The sequence below is a fragment of the Lichenostomus cassidix genome, chromosome 5 (assembly GCF_008360975.1).
Source record: "Lichenostomus cassidix isolate B80296 chromosome 5, HeHo_3.0, whole genome shotgun sequence".
Lineage (NCBI taxonomy): Eukaryota > Metazoa > Chordata > Aves > Passeriformes > Meliphagidae > Lichenostomus > Lichenostomus cassidix.
In genome coordinates this window covers 17,341,538-17,366,283 of record NC_139486.1, presented here as the reverse complement: position 1 = coordinate 17,366,283, position 24,746 = coordinate 17,341,538, and the positions used below count along the sequence as shown (strand labels likewise).

The 24,746-nt window shown below is 37.4% G+C and overlaps 1 protein-coding gene across 4 annotated transcripts in view; it reads right to left on the bottom strand.

Moving 5' to 3' along the window:
• The window catches only part of PTPN21 (protein tyrosine phosphatase non-receptor type 21), a 44,713-nt gene continuing 19,967 nt past the window's right edge, over positions 1–24,746 (bottom strand). For 3 of the 4 annotated variants that reach the window (XM_085061593.1, XM_085061594.1, XM_085061595.1), the window contains exons 6-20: positions 24,457–24,527; positions 23,067–23,154; positions 22,764–22,852; positions 20,244–20,331; positions 19,462–19,541; positions 18,208–18,309; positions 17,582–17,642; positions 16,901–16,985; positions 14,523–15,988; positions 12,478–12,615; positions 9,931–10,152; positions 8,633–8,761; positions 8,078–8,312; positions 7,373–7,533; positions 1–6,554 (exon numbers count right to left, since the gene is read on the bottom strand). In XM_085061593.1, the coding sequence (XP_084917719.1) occupies positions 6,426–6,554; positions 7,373–7,533; positions 8,078–8,312; positions 8,633–8,761; positions 9,931–10,152; positions 12,478–12,615; positions 14,523–15,988; positions 16,901–16,985; positions 17,582–17,642; positions 18,208–18,309; positions 19,462–19,541; positions 20,244–20,331; positions 22,764–22,852; positions 23,067–23,154; positions 24,457–24,527 (3,144 nt within the window). In that variant the 3' untranslated portion in view covers positions 1–6,425. The remainder of the gene's footprint in view (positions 6,555–7,372; positions 7,534–8,077; positions 8,313–8,632; positions 8,762–9,930; positions 10,153–12,477; positions 12,616–14,522; positions 15,989–16,900; positions 16,986–17,581; positions 17,643–18,207; positions 18,310–19,461; positions 19,542–20,243; positions 20,332–22,763; positions 22,853–23,066; positions 23,155–24,456; positions 24,528–24,746) is intronic. The other variant, XM_085061596.1, reaches the window with a different exon arrangement.

Here is a 24,746-nt window from a genome sequence, read left to right as displayed (position 1 = left end):
ATTGCTTCAAATATTTATTTCCATGGCAAAAATAGACTATAATATATTCATTTCACATATATTACATTCAGTAATACAAGCTTTTCTGTCTATGAAACACAATTTATACATTGTTTTACAAACCAATTTCAGTTTTACAAGAATTAAAGCTGGTTTGATTATACATTTTTACAGTATTGGTGGCAAGACAGCAAAAATAGACATGTTATCATCCACTAGCTTAGCACTAGAAAATAATACTTCATGTTTGCTACTGTTTACACAAAGTCCCATTTAAATCCTTGCATACTGGCTCAGGTGAAAATTGAAGAAAATGGAGCCAGATCCTGTGTTCCTCTGACACTAAGGACTCAATCCTACAAAACTGCTGATAGGATTTCAAACGCCCATTTGCTTTAAGTGAATGATGAAATTTCAGCAGTGTGCAGGAGTGTACATACTTACTGATTTGCCAGGGAAAGCCTCTTAAATTTCCATCCAAGTCCCCCAGAAAAGCCACAAAGAGGACAGATAAATTGGGTACTTCAAAGCAATTTAAGCCAAGTATCTTTGTAAAGAGCATACACACCTTGTGTGGTAGAATTATCCAGGATTAGCAAGGTGACAGACTGGAGGGTTTTACAGGGGTTTTCCCCATCAAATTTCCTACCATTCTAGAAATTTATGGCATTTGCAAGTCTTTAAAGTATATTAAAAGACCCCTAATTTTACCTAAATATTTCCAAATGGAAAAACAGCATTTAAATTCCCTTTATAAAAGTTAGGCACCTTTTGAAACTGTGCTCATAAAGTCAATAATTTGGTAGTTCGATTGCTGCATACCTGAACCAAAAGAATATTAAGATATCTACAGATTTGCTCTTTGACTTGCCCCAGGCTGGATCTGTTGTAAACTCTGTTCATTAGATTCTTTGCATTTGAATTCTCTCTTCGTTCCCTAAGTAGAGCTGAAGGATAAACTTCAATGAAACAAACACACTAGAGGTTATTCTTCACCACTGAATGCAGCATCATGTGGAAAATAGCAGAGTAGAACTAAAGGCTATTTAGCAACAGTTTTTTGAAATGCTCATTGAAGTTAACAAATCTCTTTTTTCAGCCCAGTTAGACCTTAAAATAACATGTGATGCCAACAGAGTGCACCAAGTTAGCTGGTCCCCAGCAAGATCTTACTAAAAATTTCTTTTCTCTAACTTTTATTTTTACAGACAGGTTTGCAACAGCAGTTAAAAGTTTATTTTCCCTTACCTTAGCACAGTATTACACTGTTTTAATGTCACTGTATTGCAAATGCTGCACTGCAACAGAACTTCTAAGGACATGGTAAATTCCACATTTCAAGAGTCTCGTTGTTAGCCCAGCTTTCACTTGGTGCAACTCACACCAACCGTAAACATCTGGCTTCATTCAAAACATAGTTAGACTTTTGAATCATCTCACCTGCATCCACTAGAAATTATCACCTCAAAATTGCAAGTATGTCTACTCCTCCTGCATTTTGTATCTGTAAAACCAGAGACCGTGGTTTGAAAAATCTGACCTTTAGTAAGTAAACAGAAATTGAGCTGACAGATTGCATTCAATGCATTTGGAAAGGAAGATATGTAAAAATAACAGAGCCTCTGAAAAAATATTTGGAGTTTAAAAAATCACATTTTAAAAAGCCAGTAAAAATAACACCTCTAACTACATATTCACTTACCCTACCATGCCATGAAAAACATACCTTCTGATTCAAACCCTTCTAGCAGCTCTACTGTGGATACTGAACATGCCAAATTCTCCTCCAAATGCCTTCTGCCACTCCTCAAATCCTCACTCTCTATGTCCAAAATTTTGTACTTGCACAAGAGAATTTCTTTTGAACTCTCAGCTGCTTTTCCTTTGAATGCTGTACCTTCCTGTATGCACATTCCTGCTGCATTCTTTTGGTTAATTCTTGTAATCTGTATTTAAATTTAAAGCAGATGTGAGTATTCGTGCTTCAAGGGCTCAAGCTTTCATCAGCAGTAAGCCCATTTTAATTCCTACAGTATCATGAAGAACTGCAGGAATTTTGCATCTTGCAGGACTGGACTCTGGTTTTGCATGACTTTGCAGTATTGAAAAAAAAACTCCAACCCTAAACTCTAAAGCACTGAGTTCTTAGCAACTGAAGCATTGATTCTTTTAAATTGATAATGTGAACTATTGAAATATAGTAAAGGGTTCATTATTTTTAAGACCAGGGATTTAGTAATGCTATTGATACTAAAACTGAGGTCTCATTACACAGCTATGATAAACAACCCTGCAGTTCCCAAGTTTGGTCCAGAAGCCATTGAAATCTGTGAGCCACTCAACTCCAACGGCTGCTGCAACACAAAATATGCAGCAGCAGTAGCCTTGGGTACTCTTACTTATCAAATTTAAAGGAGCCATTTTGGAGAAAATGGCTCACAGTGTTGCCCACTTCAAACAGAGATACACAGGATTACAAGAGGAGCCAAAAGTAAATTTCTCGAAATGTCAAGAATCTTCCATTTTAGTAAAAATTTATTTTACTTTTATTTGTTATTACTGTATTTTACTTTTATTTCTAAATGTTGATGGTAACTTAGAGCAGCTTTTCATCCATAGAAATACGGGAACACTGCCTTGGTCACCTGCTTTGAATTAAATGTATTTCTACGTATAAACCATAGCACCCTGCACTTGTAGTGTTCATTGTTCACTTGTGTGAAAGGTATTGCAATGAGAGAAATACTAAGGCATAAAACTTTTCCTGCTCCTCCCAGGGGACAGCAGAAAAGGAGAGCACTGCTGTGCAGGCTGCAGAGCAAAACTCCCCCATGCACCTCAGAGCTTCTCCCTCACCCAACAGGGCCAGGAGGGATCTGCAGCCTAAAGCTAACCCAGCTAAGTCAGTGGCTTAGTCATCTTTTAATAGACTGGGCTCTGACTCAGCTTCTTGGAGAAGAGGTTTTAGCCCCAGACTACAAAGATTCACTGGCCAAAAAAAAATCTCTCATCAGAGCAACCAAGAAAGAAATCAAATATGCAGAAGTCCTTACTACAGTTTGCAGGTTCTTCTCCTGACTCTTCACAGAATTTGATCCTATAAAGCATCTCCTACCTAGTCAACAAAAGACCACCAAATCTGTCTCTTGACAGTATATAGCACCTTTATTTGTCCCTGAGAGCTCTGACATCCCTAGAGATCAGCATCATCTTTGCCGTTTGCTGCAAGAATTCTTCACACAATTTTTCTTACTAAACAAACTCTGTTCAAATCTTGCATAATTATCTGATTTCATCCCCATAAAACTAAAGCACATTTGGCAAAATGGACAGGCTTTTAGTGAAATTTTAAGTTTTTGACAAATAAATCCACCTCTGACTCACACTGTGACTGGATTTGGACAGTGGATATTCTTATAACATCCCACACTTCATGAAGCACCCAGCACAACTACATGTAAAAATGCATCCCTTTTCAAGGCTCAGAACAAAAGTGCTAAAAACTGAATTGTCTTTTATAAGTTAACTGAAAATCTAAACAATGGTTTAAAAAGTATTTTTTTACAGAAGGTTGTGAAGTTTAATTTCATTTGGTATCTTTAGAAGAGAAACTGCTCATTTTCAATGCTCACTCAGAGCCATACGCTCACATATAAAAGCAATCCTACAATCTTCAGTAGAAAAACTCACATAAAGTCAAGTCTATTAAGGTCAAGTCTATTAATGCAAAAACAGACTGCTGATGGACAGAACTGGAAGCTGAAGGGGAGGAGGTAGCAGTGTTACACTAAAACAAAATCAAGACTGACTACCAGATTTGAGCACAACCACCTCTAAAAGTGAATACAACTTCTTTTACCAAAACAGAAAAGCCAAAAGACACACGTTTTCTCACACACCTCAGATAATCCCATGAGTACTGGATTAAATTGCTTTTAATGCCTCGCAGCTGATGTTCTGTCCCAGAAACTGTTGAACAGCTAAAAACTGTTGCTTGAAGTTCTGGTTGTCCATCATGTCATTAAAACTGCATCTATCAGGTTATGAAGATCACAGTGCAAAGTTTAGAAATAGAAAAGGTACAAGCTACATTTCAGAGCTTGCCCTCCCATTCAAAAAGATTTCTGCAGATAGAAGTGAACTGTGGCAAAAATTAACAAGGTTTTTAAAACAAAGCATGATACAAATAGTTAAGTATGTTTGTTTCTTTCAGTACTTCTGTCAACACAGGTATGTCAGATTTTTTTTTTTTTTTGCAAGATTCATATATAAAGAATCAGTCTTCAGTAACTGGTTTCCTCTGGACTTCCAGTTTTATACTTGGCAATTAATAATTCCTAGGCATTTTATATAAGAACATTTCTTTTCCCCTAGTCTGAAATATTCAATCTAGCTTGTACTGAGAGTACAACAAATCAGACTGCTTCCAAGTAGACCTGAAAGCACCAGATCAATACCATGTACCTTAAAGTAATATATTTTGTATAAAATGACATATTAGCACAATGTCATTTGGACCATGTGTTTAACTTTGTGGAAGCAGCTTATTACAGAGGAAATTGAGGTAACCTATTTCTAATTCTTAATTAATGTTTTGGGACGCAATTATTGTTTTGAAGGGGTTTCCATAATTTCCAAATCCTTGCTAGAGCTCAGAAAAATAACAATTTCAGCACTAATAAATCTGACTTTTAGTTTCTTTTCATTTCACTAAGCAGGTATCAAGGGAAATGGACATTTAACCATGCCTGTAGGCTGGTCTATTAAATGGGGTTTTTGAAATTAAACCAGGTATCTAAAAACTATAGCTCAAATTGGAATAAGGATTTTCAACCCAGCACCTCAGAGCACTTGGAAAGGCAGCTAAAACCACACTGTCCACATCTGAAAACCACAGGGGATTATTTAGGGATATCATCATTTGACCAGCCCAATGGGACAAAATGGAAACTATCAGGGCTGCACCTGCCTACTTCAGGTCCATGCCACAGCCATTGACTCAGCCACCTACACAGCTACGAAATTACTCACACCTCCAGTGTTTCCTCTAAGAGCTCTTCTTCTGCAAGTGTTCCCAAATATTCTTCATTGCAGTGCTGCAGAGCATTAGCAAAATCTGCTCTAGCACTAACAAAATAATCTGGAGAATTTTACAGAAACTTTCAGTGCTTTAACGGCTTTCTTGGCTGGGAACATTAACCTATTTTTATGGTCATCTTTGCACTGCGTAAACCAGCAATCATAGCTGCCACACCTCCTCCATTACACTTCATACAATCATTTCCACTTCACCCCTCTGCACCTTCCTACTCCCATTTTGGTTCTCTCACTTCATCAACTTGAAAAGCTCTTCCTAAAATAACAGGTTAGTAATGGTATATTACCAAATGAAACAATGCATGATTATAGTCTCTATATTTAACTACATAAATAACAGAGCAAAAAAAAAGTGCTTAAAACATTTGCATCCACTTTGATTTCAGCCAGTAAAATCAAACTGTCCTCTAAATATATGAATAATACTGAATATGTACTTTCTCTCATCCATTTGTTTCCAATAACCTTGTAGATACTTAAAATATTTTTCCCCTGCCTATTGCAGGTAAACTCCTCTCAAATGAAAGGGTGCCTCCTCTCAAATGAAAGTTATTAACAGTTATCATTATCTTTCACTTGTCTGTTCTATTACATGGCATTACAACTAACTACCAGCAGCTTCCCCAGGACCTTCTGCATGATTTTTGAAAAGTTGGTTCAAACGTTGTCTGTCTTCTCCTCTGAAAATACTGTTTTGTTTAAAAAGTTTTCTGTTGTGGTGGTTCAGTTTTTACGTAATTTAAAAATCCTGAATATAAAAAGAACTGTCTTTAAAGCAACAGCTTAAAATATCTGAGAGCTGCTAATTTTGCTAAGTAAACCAGAGGAAACCAAAAGTTCATTTTAAAAAATATAGATGTATTGTTGTAAATATAAAATTGAAAGCAGAATGAAACTGCGTAAGACCTTGACATTCCCAAGGGGTAGGTTTCTCACCCCATGTGCACCTACAGATTTTAGCTTTTGCACAGCCAACAATTATGTTTCAAAACATAATCTTAGTAATATTGTGCTATACACCTCCATTCCATAAGATAATTATTTTGCTCAGAGTAACACCACTCTAAAGAACATGTGCAAGTACTACAGACCAGTACAAGCAAAATCATTCCTTAATGTAACTGTGGCTGAACATGGGAAGAATTTAGTCCAGTGAAGATCCTGCTTTGCAGGGACTGTTACACTGACTCGCATTTAACAGTCACATGGCAGCCCTAAAAGGTAACTGTGATTCATCATATGAAGAAAACAGTGAGAGCAGGTCTGTCTGGACAACTCTGATTTTCTTTCTGTAAACTCTTGCAGTGTCCCTTAGGAAGTGGCAGGGGTTAGATAAGTCTAGAACTTTTGAGAAACTGAATGAGAACTCCATAGACAAAAGTGTACTGAGAAAGGGTCTGCACCATCATCATTCTCTGCTGCCTCAACATATCCAGCACTCGTGGGATGTCCAGCATCTGGAAGAAGAGAACAAACCATTACAAGTGACTGGTGAGCAAGGAAACTGGCTTGCACTTTCCCAGCAGGAGGTTCAGAGCAACACCTTAGTGATCTAAGGGCAGAATCAGCTGCTCTGATTTCAGACAATTCATTGTCCATGCCTGCAGTATGGACTGCACTACACCACTGCTCATCTGGGAAATATGCATAATGGTAAAGTTATCTATCTCATGGGGTATTGGTCTTCACAAATCTAATGGCTGAAAAAGTCTGTCAGTGGTAGAAGAGGGATGCACAATAAAACTGTAAGTTTGTTGAGTTTCAGCTGACATACTATATTGTTAATGAACATTTTACATGTGTTCACTTCTGAATATAAGTTGATAGGACTGTTTTTATTCTATTAAGCCACCACTTTGTCCTCTACTGAGACCAATACTGCAAATACACTGCACTCAGGAACAAAATAATAAGTACAGAGACTGGCTACAAAGAACATTCTTGAACATTATCCATTCTAATTAAGGCAAGGAGTGGTAAAGTCAGGATGAAATCCTGAAATATGCTCAGTGGCCTAGGGCATACCTTTCTCTACTCCATGATTCAACATTGTACAGAGTCAAGAATCCAAATGAGCATTCCAGTGCCTGGTGTGCATGTGGGCAGCTCTAGAAGATGATTAACTTCTGTTGAATTCCCAAGAGCTATTTCAAGCATAGTTGTAAGGCCTCTTCCAAAGGCTGCTCACATGAACAGCCATAACATATTTTAGGCAGGTTATTTGCTCTTCTACTACCTAATACATTTTAAAGCACAAAAGAGAAAAAGAGCTCACCTCATTGTGCTCCAAGCAGGCAATCATGATCTCTGACAGTATGACCACTCCTGTCCGTCCCACACCTGCACTGCAGTGCACCAGCACAGGAGGATTAGAGTTTTTAGGGTCTGCTGTGCTGTTCGTGTGGCGCCGCACTGACTGGATCTCTTCCAAGTATGCTATTAATTTCAAAAATATAAGAATATTTAATTTAGGAGATGAAGCCACATAAGCTATGCTATTATGCTGTACGACCACCAGAAAAATGGTAATTTAACAATCAACACCCCACAGAAAAATGATACATTTTATAAATCACAAGTCATACGCCAATGATAGCAATACAGATCTATAAAGACCATCTAACTTGTGTAAGGATTTCCTTCCCTTGTTCCCCTATTTCTACTTAAGGCAGCTTGTGGCCATCTTGCAACTGCTGCAACATACTCAAATGTGTAGTATGTGAAGCAATTATGTTTTGTTCTATATGGACTTCTGATAAATTATTTGCTTTAGACAGAAGGAGTCACTTTAATAAACTGTCAGGTATATTCCTGCTAAAAATATAATTCAGTATCTCTTGCTGGAGTGAAGAAACCTTTTACAATAGCATGCTCGGCATACTTATCAAAAGCCACTTGATATATAGACATTTCAGAAGGTATTAAATAGCTACCACAAACCACACCACACGCCAAAACAAAACTATTGAATTCAACTTACATAAAAATCCCTTTAAATCTTCTGGACAGCCATGCTCTGGCCAGTCAGTGTACTGCAAATGCCAAACCGTTCTCTCCTGTCCTGTGAGAAGATGTTTAATCTTCAAACCTGTAGTTGCATAGCAGCCTGAGTCGGTACGGAATCGTGTGGTAATCTTAAATCTTCCATATGTCACAGTGTTGTGTCTTGAACCAAGACGTGGCCAGTATCTGAAGCTTTTTTCTCTCCCACTTTCCTTAAAAGTAAAGATTTCTTGTTAAGCACGTGTTAAAGAACATTCATACAACTAATGCTCCTGTATTAACACCTGTATGTCTCCTCTGTTAAGCGTTACCTAGAGTGTTATGGCCTCTTAATGAGAAAACCAACTTTCCAGCAGAAGGAGTTTGAAAATGCATTTTTCTACGGAAGAAATCAAGACAGAACAGCAAGGAGTCACAAGAAATTTATCTTTGATCAGACTGTTTCTTGGAGCGAAGATCCCCCTCCTCTAACATATTATGAAAAAAGTAATTGTGGGATTTCTGGGAGAAACCTGTCTCAGTTTATACTCACCTCCTCTGCCGTCACCATAGCTATGATCGCAATCCCTTGTTCCCAGATCATCTGCCAGAAATCCTGGCATGTATTCTGCAAAGGACCCTGCGTGGCAATGTAATCCCACTCTATACCACCAACAGAGATCTGTAAAGAGAGAGACATTAGATTAGTAATTACTGAAAACCCTTTCCCCAATTCTAAAGTCAGCCATTTGCAGATGGACAAAATAAAAAAAAAGATAGCAACATTGCAGAAGTAGGAGCCCTTTGTGAGTTATATCTGAGTTATATCCCCATTTTTTAGCTGCATCTTGTCATATTAGATGCAGAAGAGACACAATTGTATAGCCTCATAGCTAAATAAATGCATTTTATATGATAAGCATAATGTAAACTGGGAAAACAAAATTGTATTTCTCTTTTGTGAATTTAAGGTATTATAGCAAATTCAGGTTTGAAGAAGCTTTCATACTTTGGTGCTGTAAATATGATTGCAGTACTAGTTGTTATTTCCTGAAAAAGTATTATCTTGTTTGAGAAGGGTCAGATGATTCACTCAACATTTATCAGTGAAGCAGAGAAACTATGGCACCATGTTGGTGTACAAACAGATTTATTAAAAAAACACAACTACAAGTGCTGCTTTGACAATCTCAACTATTTTCAGAGAAAGCATGAAGCCAACTGTAGTTGCTTACGTTGCACTTAAGGCAGGTAAATGCATCGATAAATGAATGAACTGCCTTGAAGCTTCTTGAGATAACCCTGCAAGTTCATCACTTTTAAACAGAGCTTAAAGAGTTAAGTATGGGGAAAGGGGGCAATGGAAAGTTTTGAAAAAGCCGATTTCCCCCTGGCTCCGGTAGTTCCTCTAACCATCAAAAAAAGCTTAAGCTGAGAGCTAGCTTACTGTGCATTGTGGATACAGTCTGAGAGTACAGAAAAAGAAGAAACAATGATTGTCACTGCAGCTCAAAAATATCATAGTCATTGCAGAGGATCCCAGTTTGTTTTAAACCTATTTGCCTTCTTAGCTCTGGGAAGAATGGGCAGCAATCCCCAGAGAGACAACACAGAAAGGAGACAGTGGATCAAATCAACACAGAAGTGAAATGCAGTAATTAATCCCTCATTATTCTAAGTAAGTAGGAAAACAGGTTCCCGCTTTCCCCAAAGAAGCCTCTGGAGAAGAAGGGAAAGAGAGAGAGACATGGAGGGATTGCCACTCATCTTACCGTACCAAGACTGATAGCCAAATGCATTTCTAGTTACCACGCAAACTGGGAAATATTTCTCCAAGAGTATTTCTCTCACCTTGATATGAGATGCATTGATGTAACCCGTGTTATTTTCTTTGGTTGGGACCAGCTCTACTCTGGTATCATCATAAGGAAGGACGTCCTGGAAGCGGTTTCTCTCAGCATTTTCAGGCAGCCGAGCTATGGAGCACTCGCCATCCATCAGCCTTTTCTTCTGAACGCGCTCGTATTCAGTGAACACCATCCCCTGCTCCAACCGCTGCTCCAGGACTTTGCACTGAAAGACACAACACACATAACCATACAGAGCCACATTCCAAGGTGAGTCTATTTTAACAGAGAGTTCATGAAGTATAAAATGTATGTATTTTCTTCTCCTACATACTTCTTCAATGCTTTTCCAGGTATTAATGTTTTTGCAAACATACCAGAATAAATTAGAAGCAACCCTAACCAGCAGGAATTTTGTTCAAGTGAAAACTAAGCGGCCTGTTATACTTCATTAGGTCATAAAAACCTATGTGAATACTGCTGGTAAAGGAAAAATTACTTCATAGTTTCTGTAAAGAACGCCCAGCTGCAGAAAAAAAATTGGCCAACCAGATTTCTATGCCATACTGCATACTGCCTCAAATACCTTTGATCCACCTGCTCAATACAGCATGCTGGATGACATAATTTGAAAGGTCTCCTTTAACCTTATAATAACTTTTTAAAAACCCAACAAAATAATAATAAAAAACCTGCAAAATTAATTCTTTGGATGGAGAAAAACTAAACTTCACTTACAGCAGGAAAGCTGCCTTAGAATCTCTTGCTGCAGTTGAGGTATAAACTCAGAATTTTTTAGTAGTATAATTCAGTGTTTTTTATTTAATAAACTACTCCCTTCTCCCCTTTATTCTTTTGAAACCAAGTTGTTTCTAAATCATAAGACACTTCTGGAATTTCTGCATCTCTTTGCCAACAATAATTAGAGGAATAATATGTAAGATTTCAGCCAGATAATTTCATCTATGTCACATGCCCCCCAATTCTCACAGCAACTGCTCTGTGGTATCAAGTCATAGAAGTGTCTTATATCAAGTAAGTATGCCAAATGTTGCAGAGGAAGGTGTAAATTTCCATCATATGCAATTTGCACACCCATACATCAACTGTACAAACTCCTTTATTATCTTCAGGCTGAATTCACATATTTAAACCGATAATAACATGAAGCTGAACAATGAAAGGCACTGAATCAACACTAAATTAATCTTCTAAAATATCTGCTCTCTGAGCTTCCTTTTATGTCACATGCCTAGTTTGCATTGCCTCTTCTCAACTGTTTCAGGAACTACTCCCATTTCATGGTATTTATTCTACCTTTAGGTCACTGCCTGAAGAGAAAGTGTAGCGACATGACTTTTTCATAACTTGATTTTATGGCTTCTTCTTTACCACAATACTTTGGGCACAGCTAGCTGAATAATAACAGATCTGAATCCAGTAAAGGGCAAACCAGAAAGAGATGATGGCTCTAAGAGGAAATAACCAACACAGCTACTAAACCTGTATCTCAGTAACACAATGTTAATTTTTGTCCCTTAGCATCTTAAGCAATGTATATGAAGTTCAACCCAATTTTTACTGAGGGACTTGCAATTAATTTTCTTGGCTTGCTCCTTTAAACTGCAGCTGCTGAGAGCAGGACTATTCCTTCAGGTTCTAATCCCTGCCCAGTGACCAGCAACAAACTTGATTTCAATAGGCTCTGCAGCTGAGGATGCCCAACCGGGCTCAGAACTGGATTCCACAGGGACAACTGGGGGCAGAATGGGCAATAATCACTGTAGAATTTGGCATATCTAGTTGCTCCCTGGTCAGATGTGTGATCGCAGCACTGTTATTCCTAGCCTGTCACAGCCTGAATACTGACTGTATTTCACTTTCCTGCACTTCTTTAATGATATGTAAGACGGGCTGAAGCAGATTTACTGATGTTTTTCATCCCGACACAAGCAGATGGAGTCTTATATTTCTCAGAGAATGATCCTGAAATTCTAGAACCTGCCGTCCTGTCATCTTTTCGTGACTTTAGAATTTCAGCAGATCAAACAAGATCCATCTATATTTTATGGGCTCCACCTAAAGAAAACAGATAAACACAATCTGCCCAAGTTCTACTCTAGGGATGCAAATTAACTGCAAAACTTAGTCTAAACACCATATGAATTACTTACAATTAAAACTAAAATGAGTCTCACACAAAGAATTGTAAGTGTCACACCTTTTCACTCTGGAAAACCCAAAATTAAGAAAGAAAACAGGAAGAGTGGCATAAAAATATATCAGTAGATACTAGTTAATTTGCTTTCTGTATGTTCAAATGGTAAACTGTAGTTGAATCGTTGTCATCTTAAAGAGAAATCTGAGTTACACCAAATACTTCTAGCAATGACTTGTCAATCAGAAATCTGTTTCTTCATTTTGTTTCTATTCTCAGCATTTGAGTTGCCTTAATATGAAGCACTTTAAAATCAATAAAATGTACTATTCATAATCATGCAATTTGGAAAAATTTCTAGTGTAAATCAAGCATTAAAAAACTTCAACATACTCGTTCATCATTTGTTGCTCTTGTTGATTCTTCCTTCCCCTCATCTGGCAGAGGCATTCTAGTCAATGCCAGTCCGTTTAGGGCAGCTAGCTTCAGAGGTCCCATTTTTTTTGCATCATTTTTATTCTTTTTCATACCCTGCAAAAGAAAAGCTAAAACTTGTAAATATTCTTAAATATCTGATGAAGTTATAAAGCAGAAACTGGATGAGTTCAGCTAAGCAAAGGATACTTCTCTGACCCCTGCTGTGAACAGCTCTGACCTTTTTTTCTTTGATAAGCACTGCAGTGAAACATTAGGGTGGTGGGACTACATTCCTCCAAAGACACAACACAAGTCTGTCTTCATTCCAGACAGGTTAATGAAACTGCATGAGAATGACAAATATTGTTCTCTACAAAGCTCATGACTGAGGGTGTGAAGTGGTAACTCTGGATAATTAACATTCTTGAACAGAACTGGGATCGATTCCCAACCCCAAAAATACATTAAAATTATTCTTTACTGGACAATTCAGTTTGCAGGCACTTTTCTTCCCTACAATCAGGCAATGACCATATACCTTTAAGATATTTGGATACAGTTAAATGTTTTACTAAGTTTGCAACAAACTGCACACATAAAACATAAACACAGAACTGCAGACAGATTTGAGTCCTGGACCAGGCCATGGATCTAAATTATGGAATTACAATTCATTATTTGAGAAAAATATCAAAGGGGGATTTCTATCAAAGAATCAATTCAAATTATTCTTTTTAAAAGGGTAAGAGAAAACCTCATCATTCCTGCAGTTGTTTAGTTGTTAACAAAAATACACAGAAAATATGAGCACATATGCTGCTTAAATGATACTCAACGCTTTCAAAAGTTAAATGGTGGTAAGAAATAGGAAGACAAAGCTAAGAGGATGTGACCCCATTTATTTTCTATATCCACATTAAAAAAACAGGAGGAAGAAGATGTAGAAAAACACACAACTATAAAATGAATTTAAGCTGATGGAGGTTCATTTCACTGTGCTCAGCCCCAGGTACAGCACATCTGACAGACAAAAACTTGTGAGAGCAATAACTATTTCAATGCATAGCTTTTGCGTGGTTAGTTTTTGCAGCATCAGCTGTAAGTTACCACAGCAGTACAAGTTATAAAATAGTTCCCCTTCAGTTCAATTTCTGCAGAAAACTATGTGATACTAACTCAGGTATCAATCAATTTTAAAAGGCAAAATAATAGTAAAAAATGGTCTTCCTCTATTAGTACCTGAAATCTGCCACAAACTATGTAAAAATGAACAAAAGTTTAAAGCAAAGTGGGCAGTAAGGAGTGCCAGTGAAATTGTACACATAGACCTCAATGTTTCTATTAGGTGGGAATTACAGGAAAGGTGAAACTTGCGGCTTTTCACTGTTCATGGTGTCCTAAGATTGGAGTAGGAGAAAGAGACACAGCAAGCAAGAAATACCTTTAGTGGGATAAAAAACAGCTTGAAGAGAAGGCAAAGGGGAAAGGATACGAAAAAGGGAAGGAGGCATGGAGTAAAGAAGAGAATGCAAGGAAAGAATTTATTCCTTAAGATGTCAGGTCCCCTCTTAGGTCGGAAGAAGCAGGCAAACAATATTTTTAAAAAGTAAACATTCCACTACATATGATTTCTCAGTGAGAGGAAGATTAGAAACTTGAATGGAAAGAATTGCTTCTGCTCCAGGTAAGGAGAAGTAGGGCAGAATAGGGATCTAGACCTGACTTTAAATTAGCTCATTCTCAGGTTCCTAGCCAGGTTAGGTTATCAGATGGATGGAGACTAACAGCTGGATTTGTGTGGGAGGACTATACAAACAGAACCCAGACATGGCAGAGGAGGGGATACAAGATAGCTAAGCAAAGTTAACCAGTAAAACATAGAAAAACAAAGGTCAAGCTTAAGGTAGATTTTAATTATATGTTTTAAAAGCATCTCAGGTTGATTAAAAGAACCTCAAACAGAAACCCCAACCAACTCCTGCTACGGACAACCCAAAACAAGACAAATAGTATCCACTTACACCTAGAGGGGGAAGGCCTTCCACAATATTCTTCTTCCCAGACAAAAGATCGGACACAGGTCTCTTCTTTACTGAATCTTTCCTTACTCTGTATCTCCCTGATGTTGTAAGATCAGATTCCGACATAGATGGAGTAAGCAGTCCTTCCCCTCTTCTCTGTACCTGGCTTTCAACTAGTAAATGAACAGGACTCATATCTTTCATTCTCTTTTCTGCCTCTGTAATATGTAATTTAGGCTCAAGAATATGCAAAGGGCCAGCAGATGAAGTAACAGAGCTATAAGGGTAGTTTAGTACTGAATCATGAGAATAACCTCCCATAACAGATGAAAGTTGGGTTTGATCTTCAGGGAGAGGAGAAAGACTTGTACTGGCCTTGTTTTCTTCTTCAAATTCTTCTTCTTCCTCACTACTGTGAATCAGCATAGTGGCATCTGAAAGGGTTTTCTTGTGATCACAGTTCACACATTCTTCTTGCTCACCTTCTTTTTGCTTTGTTCTCTCCATCAGAATGTTGGGCTGTGACCCTTCTGAGATAATTCTTGGAAGAGCCACATCTGCTGCAGAAGCTGACATGGTCCTCTCTTTAATTCTTATTCCTTCAAAGCTGGGAGTCAAGCCTGCTATTTCAATACTGTTCCTTTTCTGCAGCTGAGCGTGGCGTGCTGATGTCAGAGGTTCACTGACCTCCTGAAGAGAATGTGCCACAGGCAGGCTGTCTTCCTGAAATGTCTGGACAGAATGGTGCACTCGCCTTGTGATAAGATCTGGATTGCTGCTGCTGATGTAGATGTGTCGTGACAGGTCTGGAGTACTGTTAGCAGGTCTTGGGTATGGGTATGGGGGAGGTGGTCGATAGACTTGAGTCTTCATTATATTTGGTGCTGGATAATCCTGAGCCTGCAGCTGCACATTTGTCAACTCAGGCACACTGACTGCCCCAACAACCGGGCGCTTTTCAGCAGGATAGGGATAGGGGGATTGGCTATGAAAGCTGTAGTTCAGGTTAAATGGATAATGGTTAGACTGTGGGGCAGCAAAGTGAGCATGTTCTCGGATTTCAGGCTGACTGTAAACTAAGGCATCAGGCCTGCTGTAAGCATAGGAGTTGCTGATGTTAAGATTTCTCATTGAATGACTCTGCCTATCTGTGTGCACCATTCCCCTGTTGAGCTGTCTCATCACAGTCTCATAGTCTGGCGTGGGACGATAAGAAGGTGGTATTAGTGCACTGTGTCTGTGTGATGGGACATAATCAGTTCTGAGGACATCACTTCCAGTAATGCTTGGGTTAGAGGACATGGGGGATGGCTGCAAGTAATGCTGTGGATTGTTCAAGGAGTTTGTGCTGTGTGCACTATAGACACTCCCATTGCGGATCCGACCACTGTAGTCATGAGGGGTTCTATCCAAGCTAGTCTGAGAGTGACAGTAGTATCCATTCTGATTGCTCACAAAGAGGTTATCTGAAAGTAAAGTTTAAGAACAATCTTTATGTCCAGGACATCAAACAAAGCTATCCTTTATTAAGATGTACCTAAGGCAATGTTTGAGATTTTCAAAACCTCAATTATTCTTAGCCATGTATTGAAATGGGAAGGAAAAAAACCCAAACCAAAATCCCAGCTTTTCTGTTGTTCTTTATACCCAAGGTATATATACCAGAATAACCTATTATATTTTTTGCAATGATGCAAATCCCTATGACAAAACATTTTTTAAGAATTACTTTCTTCTGTTTAGGATAGGTTTGCTAAGTTTCAGTCCAAGATAAACAAAGTCCATACCAACCACTTAAACCACACCACTTCAAAAAATGAATGTGACACTAGGATTTGCACTAATGTAAGAAGATCAGTTTGAGCAGCAAAGAAAGAAAAAAAAAAAACATAACAAAAAAACCAAACCAAAAGAAAAATCAGGTAACAAGCAGCAGGACAAGAGGGAATGGCCTCAAGTTGCACCAGGGGAGGTTTAGATTGGATATTAGGAAATTTCTTCCTGGAAAGGGTGGTCAAGCACTGGAACAGGCTTGTCCAGGGAAGTGGTGGGGTCACCATCCCTGGAGGTATTTAACACACATTTACATGTGGCACTTGGGGACATGGTTTAGTGACGGATCTGACAGTGCTGTGATGATGGTTGGACTTGGTGATCTTAAAGGTCTTTTCCAACAGAAGCAATTGTGATATTCCATGTATTTCACACTAGCCTATGTGTCTATAGTAGCAGCAAGCACTTCAATGACTGTTCTGCTACAAACCTACCCCATGTTCACCTATTAATGTATTCAGCTCTAGCTAAAGTAGCTACAAATACAAATTATAGCTTCTACCTTCTGAAGTTGTATAGTGTGGCCATGGATTTAATAAAATTACCTTGAGAAGATGCATATGGTTCAGTATAATGACCATTGTAATGCAGCTGAGGTGGTGGAGGCATCATATAAGGCTGAGGCTTGGGCTAAGAAAGCAAACATCTTACTGTTACTTAAAAACTGATTATTCATTTTAAAAATAATTCTTGAAGATTATTTTATACATAATGTATACCATTATATATTATATTATACATACTGTATATAATATTATATACAATATCATAATATGCATTATATATTATATTAATTATATTATATTAGATATACTATTAAAAATAAACACATAAAAAGCGTTAGTCTAAAACCATTTCTCCATATCTGCAATTTAAGTTTCTCCTTTAAAGTCATACAAAAATAAATTAAAAAGCAGGAAAAAAAACTTGAAATCACACACCACCAACCCAAGACTGTATCTTGCCATCTGACATCTAGGAGAGTCCCCTAGAGCCAGAGTGTTCAAACTGAAAATAGAAGTGTTTAAAATATTTTTCATTGCAATTATTTTAATTCCACTATATAGATATTACATAGCAGCTCTTCCTACAAGTCAGAAACAGTTCCTCACATCCTAAACTCATTTTTTTCACTGCTCATTTTATTTCACTGAAGGGAACTAGTGTTTGATTCAAAGACAACTAAAATCCATAAAAATGCAAACAAAGCTATCTGCTCTCCTTACCATGGACATCCTGGATGAAGACCGTCTTCTAACAGGATTCACTGTAACAGGCTGGGTTTGTCTACAGAAGAAATTTTATGGTAAGAAATGATTCCCACAAATAGCAAGCTATTTCAAACATCAGAAAGCAATGCCAAGTTCAATTAAAAATCATGTACATTTTTTGGAGCCAGGCCTGTGTTAGTCTTCCACAACAGTATCAAAAACGAAGAGCTCTGTGCATTAGCCACCATCACAAAGCAAAAATCAAAAATCCAAGATCAAAATACCTCAGTTATTTCTTTGAACACCATATTAAAATCTCCTGTTCTATAAGCTGCCTGTTCTAAAAGTTAGACATAAAATTGTTTAGGACTGTAACATTACAGATGTTACAGGAACTGGAAAGCATGACTATACTGCATTACTGTTTTTATGTTCTAACATTCACGCCAATGATAATGAATTTTCATGATTTGGTGGATTTGCTCAAGGACATAAGGTTCAAAGGTCTCAAGCTCCTTTTCCCCCCACCCTACACTTCACCTGTGCTCTGCATCTTGCAGCAAGACAGAGGTCAAAAGACAGCAGCACGATACAAATGCAGGAACTGCTATTCTTCAGCAAGAAATTGTTTTTAAGCTCACCCTTTGGGAAGTGAAGGACGAGAAAGGATTGGAAAGCGTGGAAGGGAAAGAATGAGGGAAGATTTCTGAGAGCCCTCCTCAGGTGGAGAGTCCAAGGAGTCTCTAAAGACAAGGTATGTACAGATTTAGAAAAAACTCCTGAAGTTAATACAGGCATGCATAAGATGGTTTTCAGCGGCAGGATCAGAGGACAGGAAATCTTAAGAGCAGAGATAATCAGAAAAGGTTTTTTGAGGACTTAATCTCATGTAAAACCATGTTGCGGTGAAACAATTACAGCAAGTAATCCTAGAGAATGACATTCAATATAGAACTATAGAACTGACATTATTCAGACAGAAATGCTCAAGTCCCAAAAATGCACTACTTCTACCTATGGTAGTCACTCTCAAAAGACAGACAGGTTTACAAGCTTTGAGGTATGAGGTTTGCTCTATTTCAAATTAATCTTACTTCTCAAATAAATCAGAATTAAACACACTAACGAGTCACCTGTGGCACAAAATACTTAATTACCTTTCCACTGGCTTCAGCAGATTTCAAAACAACCCCCCACACCTATCTTCCCATGTACAAAGAGGAATGAAACATATGGGAATCATGCTTTTTCAATGGCAGTCTTTTCATTGTGTCTAATTCTCTATGGCTGAAAAAACTTAACTGAAGGAAAGCTGTATTAGTGAAGTAACTCAAATTCCAGCCATTGATTTACAAGTTGGAGGTCAGCCCATTTAAATCTAATTTGATGAATTGTATTAAATTTACTTTGCCCTGGTGCTACTTGAGCTACACAGATTCCATGGATATCTAAAGAACCACATACCTCTCAGCTGTCAATCCAGCACATTTCAGGAGTGCTTCACATACACTGCCCGCCCTTTTAAAGCCTCTAGTGTCCTTTCAGAGCAGTTCACCCAAACACAGGCCAAACCCTGGTGATTCCAGTAGCTCACAAGCACTAGCAATATCAGACCCCAAAGCAACTGAAGTCTCTCACAGCACTGTGATCCAGAAACAAAGGCCAAACAGTATTCCTTATGGTAAGATTTCAGTGTATAATATTGCCCTCCATAATAAATCAGGATGTCTTTCAAAAACTGGTGGTATTTTCTCAAAAAAGATTAAAAAATTGAACCCAAGCCATTAATTACTACCATCTAAAAAGGGCAGTAAAGACATTACAGAGGAAGTAGATTTTACTTCCCAATGGAAGCTGCAAGGGCACCATGAGTTCTACCAATGTATTCTACTTACAGGCTGCATTTATTTAGTCTGTAAAATTTGTGTCTAGCCACACACATCCTCCACACATATTTTGCTGTTTCCATATCTTCCTGCCAAAAAAAACAAAACCCAACATTTGCATTAAGTCAAATATTCATACCTTTCACTTGCTTTTAGACAAGCCACTGAAACTTTTAAGACTAAATTACCATTGATCAATCTCATTTTAATGCAACTTCATTATTATCACCAGGTTTTCCCTAAAACTCTTACTTTGCAGGACAAAACATGCTCTCTAGCCTAACAATTTGCTTAGATGTATGAAATTTGAAAGTAGAAGTCTTTTACTCAAGACACTCTTTGTCAGCTGTAATACTAACACAGTTTATAGTTAAGATTGCTGTAAGATTGTAAACAGCTGCCTTTTGTCAAAAGCAACTGGTAGATGCTGCATAAAATTAATTCTGCAAGGAATGTTGTGGCCCATTCCAGGAAAGCTCTAAGGCTATATTTATCTTTAACTGCCACTGATTTAAAAGTCAAAAAAGTATGCTAGAAATTTTACTGGAATGGATGAAAAATTTTATGACCACATAACCAAACATTTCAATGTACTCCACACAGAAGTTCCAATTTTTAATGCCTTCCCATAGAAAGCTGGCAAAAGACAGTGTTATTAAAATTGACTCACTCATACAGTTCGAAGCTGCTAAATATACAGAAAGTAGGTTTTAACCTTTGAGTTAAATTATCAGTTTTAATTTGTGTTTTGAATTGCTGATGACTTAGTGAAAAAATAAAAATGTACTCACAGTTTGGAACTGAATTGTCTCTTCTTTGTTTGCCAACTCTAATGCGAAGAAGGATTTATTGTGGGACATGTTGGCAATATCATGCCACCTGCAGACAAAAGGGACAAGATATGACTTGACAAGCTCTGATTTTCAAACCATAGAAAATATGCCTGAAAACCAGAATCACCACCAATAACATGGATAAAGAACTGAAGAAATCCTCATGAGAGGAAGAGGAGGGGCAGACACTGATCTCTTCCCTCCCATGACCAGTGACAGAACTTGAGGAAATGGCCTGAAGCTGAGTCAGGAGAGGTTTAGGTTGGATATTAGGAAAAGGTTCTTCACCCAGAGGGTGGTTGGGCACTGGAACAGACTCCCCAGGGAAGTGGTTACAGCACCAGCCTGACATTGTTCAAGAAGTGTTTGGACAATGCTCTCAGGCACATGGAGTGACTCTTGGGGTGTCCTGTGCAGGGCCAGGAATTGGACTTGTTGATCCTGATGGGTTCCCTCTCAAGTCAGTATATACTATGAGTCTATGATTCTGTGAAAAATCATTTTATGAATCTGTGCAAAAGTTCATTAATCTATTTGAACAAGTTGCAGACCATCACTTCCCTACCACTAACAGCTGCTGAAAGGAAAACATGTATGTGACTAACTCTTGTGAAGATGCACAACATCTAGAGTAGTTAAGATTATTACTTGTCTTCCCTTTGAAATTCTTTCAAGTGTTCTTAAAAAAAAATAAAAATCAAATTTAGACAAATTTAGTCATCAGTAAATTACATCACAACTGCTTGAAAGCAAACCATATATTCCAGGAAAAAAAATTAAATCTACACTAAACAAAGCCTTTAAGGCATTATTACACATATTTTCTAGAACTCTTGCACACTGACAGATGAAAAAATTTAGATTGCAGAAAATATAATATGATATATTTATTCATCTTCTTTTCAAAAACAAATTTGCCTTGAACTAATCGATTAGTATTATGTTAGTGTAAATAAAGCCTGTATCATATTTATTAAAAGAGTATCCTGCAGTGCACAAACACATGGAAAAAGCATGACCTGCATACAGGGCTCTCTCTAAAGATATTTCTATGACTCCCATTTTCATTACATAGAGGTGTCTCTTTAGCATTTTCCATAGCTATTCCCCCATGTATATGATGTACAGAAACATTAATGTCTCATTCTGATGTAGAAGAAAAATCCCTCAAATTTAAGGCCTTGGTTCATAAGCCTTTGTGAATCCAACTATGAAATTACCAGAAACAATCTCAAGCATAACCCAGTCTTAGTAAATTACACTAATGGGTCATTTGCCACCTTAATACCATGATAAAACTATCCATGATGGAATTGCCCACAGCCACACAACAAACAAGCAAAAGAACAGAAAACTGGATCCTGAAATTGGAATATGAATACTTTCTGATGCTTCCCAATGTGCAACATTTTTCCTATCTTTACAGACATTGCATCCATAACTGTGAGAATTTATGTGAAATGCATGGACAAAGCTTTTTCCTCTCCCTGTGTGTTCGTTAAGTACAGCTGTTGTTTAATGCTGTAGGAAAGCAGCGCAGGGCACTTTGATGATTCCAGATAATTAGAAAGAGCTCAATATCAGCTCTCCTATCACAGCAGAGACAGAAATATTTTTGAAGGACATTTAACAGTAGTGAATTTATAAATTCTGTTTAAAAAACCTACTAACAGAAAGAAGCACAGTTGCTACTTTCTCTAATCCCAGAAATTCAGGAGTAGTGAAGTTCCAGTAACTGCTGCACCATAGGATTTCAAGATTTCTGTTCATATTCAGTCAAAAATTCAATTCTAGAAGATTAAAGTGCACTAAGAATAAACATTTTCTTGCTTTAGCAATAACAACAAATTGCCGAGACTCATTTTATAAAAAATCTCGGAATGTTTTTTAAAGATTTATTCCGAATTCAGCCCAAAGAAGCCCAAGCAACCCCTCATAAGTCAGTGGGAATCAAGTAATTTCATATTAAGACTGAATTTTAAGTTTTAGGTAAGTCAGAGCTCTGTCTACAATTTATCAGAACACGCAATAATAAAATAAAACAACATATGAAGCCAAAATAATAAAACAAATGTTATCATGAGACTCACCACATATATTTATAACATCTGAAAGGAACTCCTGGACAATTTTACAAGTGAATATTTCTATATTAATTGATGCGACCATCTCAGGATTTAAGATGCCTTATGTGCAGAAAATTGCTCCTTTTTGATTCAGTAAATGTTTTTCAATGCAACCATATATTAAATATCCATGTCTTAGAATTGATCTGTCTTAAAGAGATTCATTTTGCAGTTAATGCATTGAGAAATTCCCACTGACTTCAGTATTCACTGTAGCACGGCGACGGCAAGACTGGGTTCAGGTTTACCAAATGCATAAATGCACATCATATTAAAGAGTCATTCATGCTTGTCAGCAACACACATAAAATGTAAAGTCCACAAAGATATTTTATGAAAGAGCAATACTAACCTGAATACAACAGGAGGACGACCGTTTTTGTGTTTCACAAAGATACCATCAAGACATGCTCCAATGAATATGTCACTTCCTTGGCTGTCCTGTAAGAAGTTGCAAAAAATTATGCAAGTACAGAAAAAAGTCTTAGAAAGCAAGTTACATAAGTAACAACTGCTTTTATAATTCTGAAGGAGAAAATTCTGGGTGGTATGGGTTTTGGGTTTTATTTATTTTTGGCAGGAAGTAACCACTCCAGGGAGAGTTTCACACAGGGAGAAAAGGGCAATTGAGACAAAGATCAAAACCCCATTTTACCTTTGCAGGATAGGTCTCTTCACCATAGCCCTCCATTCTTTCTACTTCTTGCATATATAACATTTCCGCATCAGGAGGAGTAAGGCCTCTGCAAATAAAAACAACAGCTAGTACTGCCAATAAGAAAAAAACCATCTTTGTTTTACTCTGAACAATGGTGTCAAAGCTTGAAAAGCATTGACACCCAAGACATTCAGGCAACCATCAAATCATGCTGTCTCTATCTGTACCAATAACTGATATATTTGGCTCAGCCTTTACACTTTGATTCCAATAACTTCCTTCTCTCTGGCATCTTTGAGGGTAAATGGCAACAAAGACCAGTTAAAATTATCATCTCTGCTAATGGCAGACAATTATCACATTCTTGCTCAAATCCATCATTGTCTCCATACCTCCAGGCTTTATCAGAGGTGCACAAGTTCAAGACATGAATCTCCCCTATATTTCTATGGGGGAAATATGAAGTCTGGCATTTTTTACATTTCAGAAAAGACAGTTTCATTTTCTAAATGCTCACAGTTTTAACTGTAATACCTTGAAAACATGAGGACAAAATCTGTAGGTAAAGGTAGCATTCTTTACAATTAGACAAACTGACAAAGAGTTTTCCTACAGACTTGCAATAATATCACATGGCTTAAAAGCTTGTGTTTATCTACCCACCAACATACCTCAGTTATATCATAAAAGACATCATTTCTATCTGAAAAATCCTGTCATGCTCATTTTTACTCAATACTTTTTCACTAATAAATCTCTCAATTTCTTCACTTTTTCCTAACATTATGAAGATTAAGCTTTCTTTGCTGAACTTTAACCATGCAATCTTGTTACAAGTGCATTTCAACAATAAGTGGAACTGAAATTTTCAAACTGTTGTTTTAAAACAATACAGAGGAATATATTCAGTATTACTCATATAGTCACAAACATTTTTCACCGATGAACTGATAAAGAGAACTTAACTCTCCTTTGTCCTGGACAACTGCACCTCAGCTCCCTTCTACCTAAGATAATAAGCAGTCTGGCACAGTTACTGTCCCTGAATTTGTACTGCTGTCAATACTTCACAATGTTATTTTTCAAGAAACATCCTTATTGGAGTCAGAACTTTACATGAACAATAGTCAGAACCATTATACAGGTGAAGTCACACTATTTAATTGTGTCCTGTATTCTTTTCAAGCATAATCCTCTCATTTATTTTACTAAATATTCTGTTCTCTTTTCATTTAGCAAACACTCTCGTAACTTTAATACAGATGTACTAGAGAAAAACTCATTTAAATGGAGGTGAAATAAACTGTATTTCAAGATTCACAACTTTCTAAGCTACAGAAGCTACTGAAGACTGAAATTAAGCATTTAATAGTTTTAGATGTGTTACCTGTACTTCTGATGTAGCAAGGCAACTTTCTGTGTTGCTTCTTCCAATATTTTTTCTTCTTGTAGCCAACCCTTAAGGTAAAATAGCATTGTGGAATAAAATACAGAAAAATCTACAAAATTAAATGGTTGTAGTTTCTTTACACATGCGAATCAACCCTTAACTCTAGTCTTGGAAGATGCTGTAATATGCACAAATAAACCCAAAAAGCACAAACACTCTTTTGAAGTGGTTTTACTCACTTTCCCATCTGTACCTCAACCTTCTTTTCAGTGTAATATACAATAAAA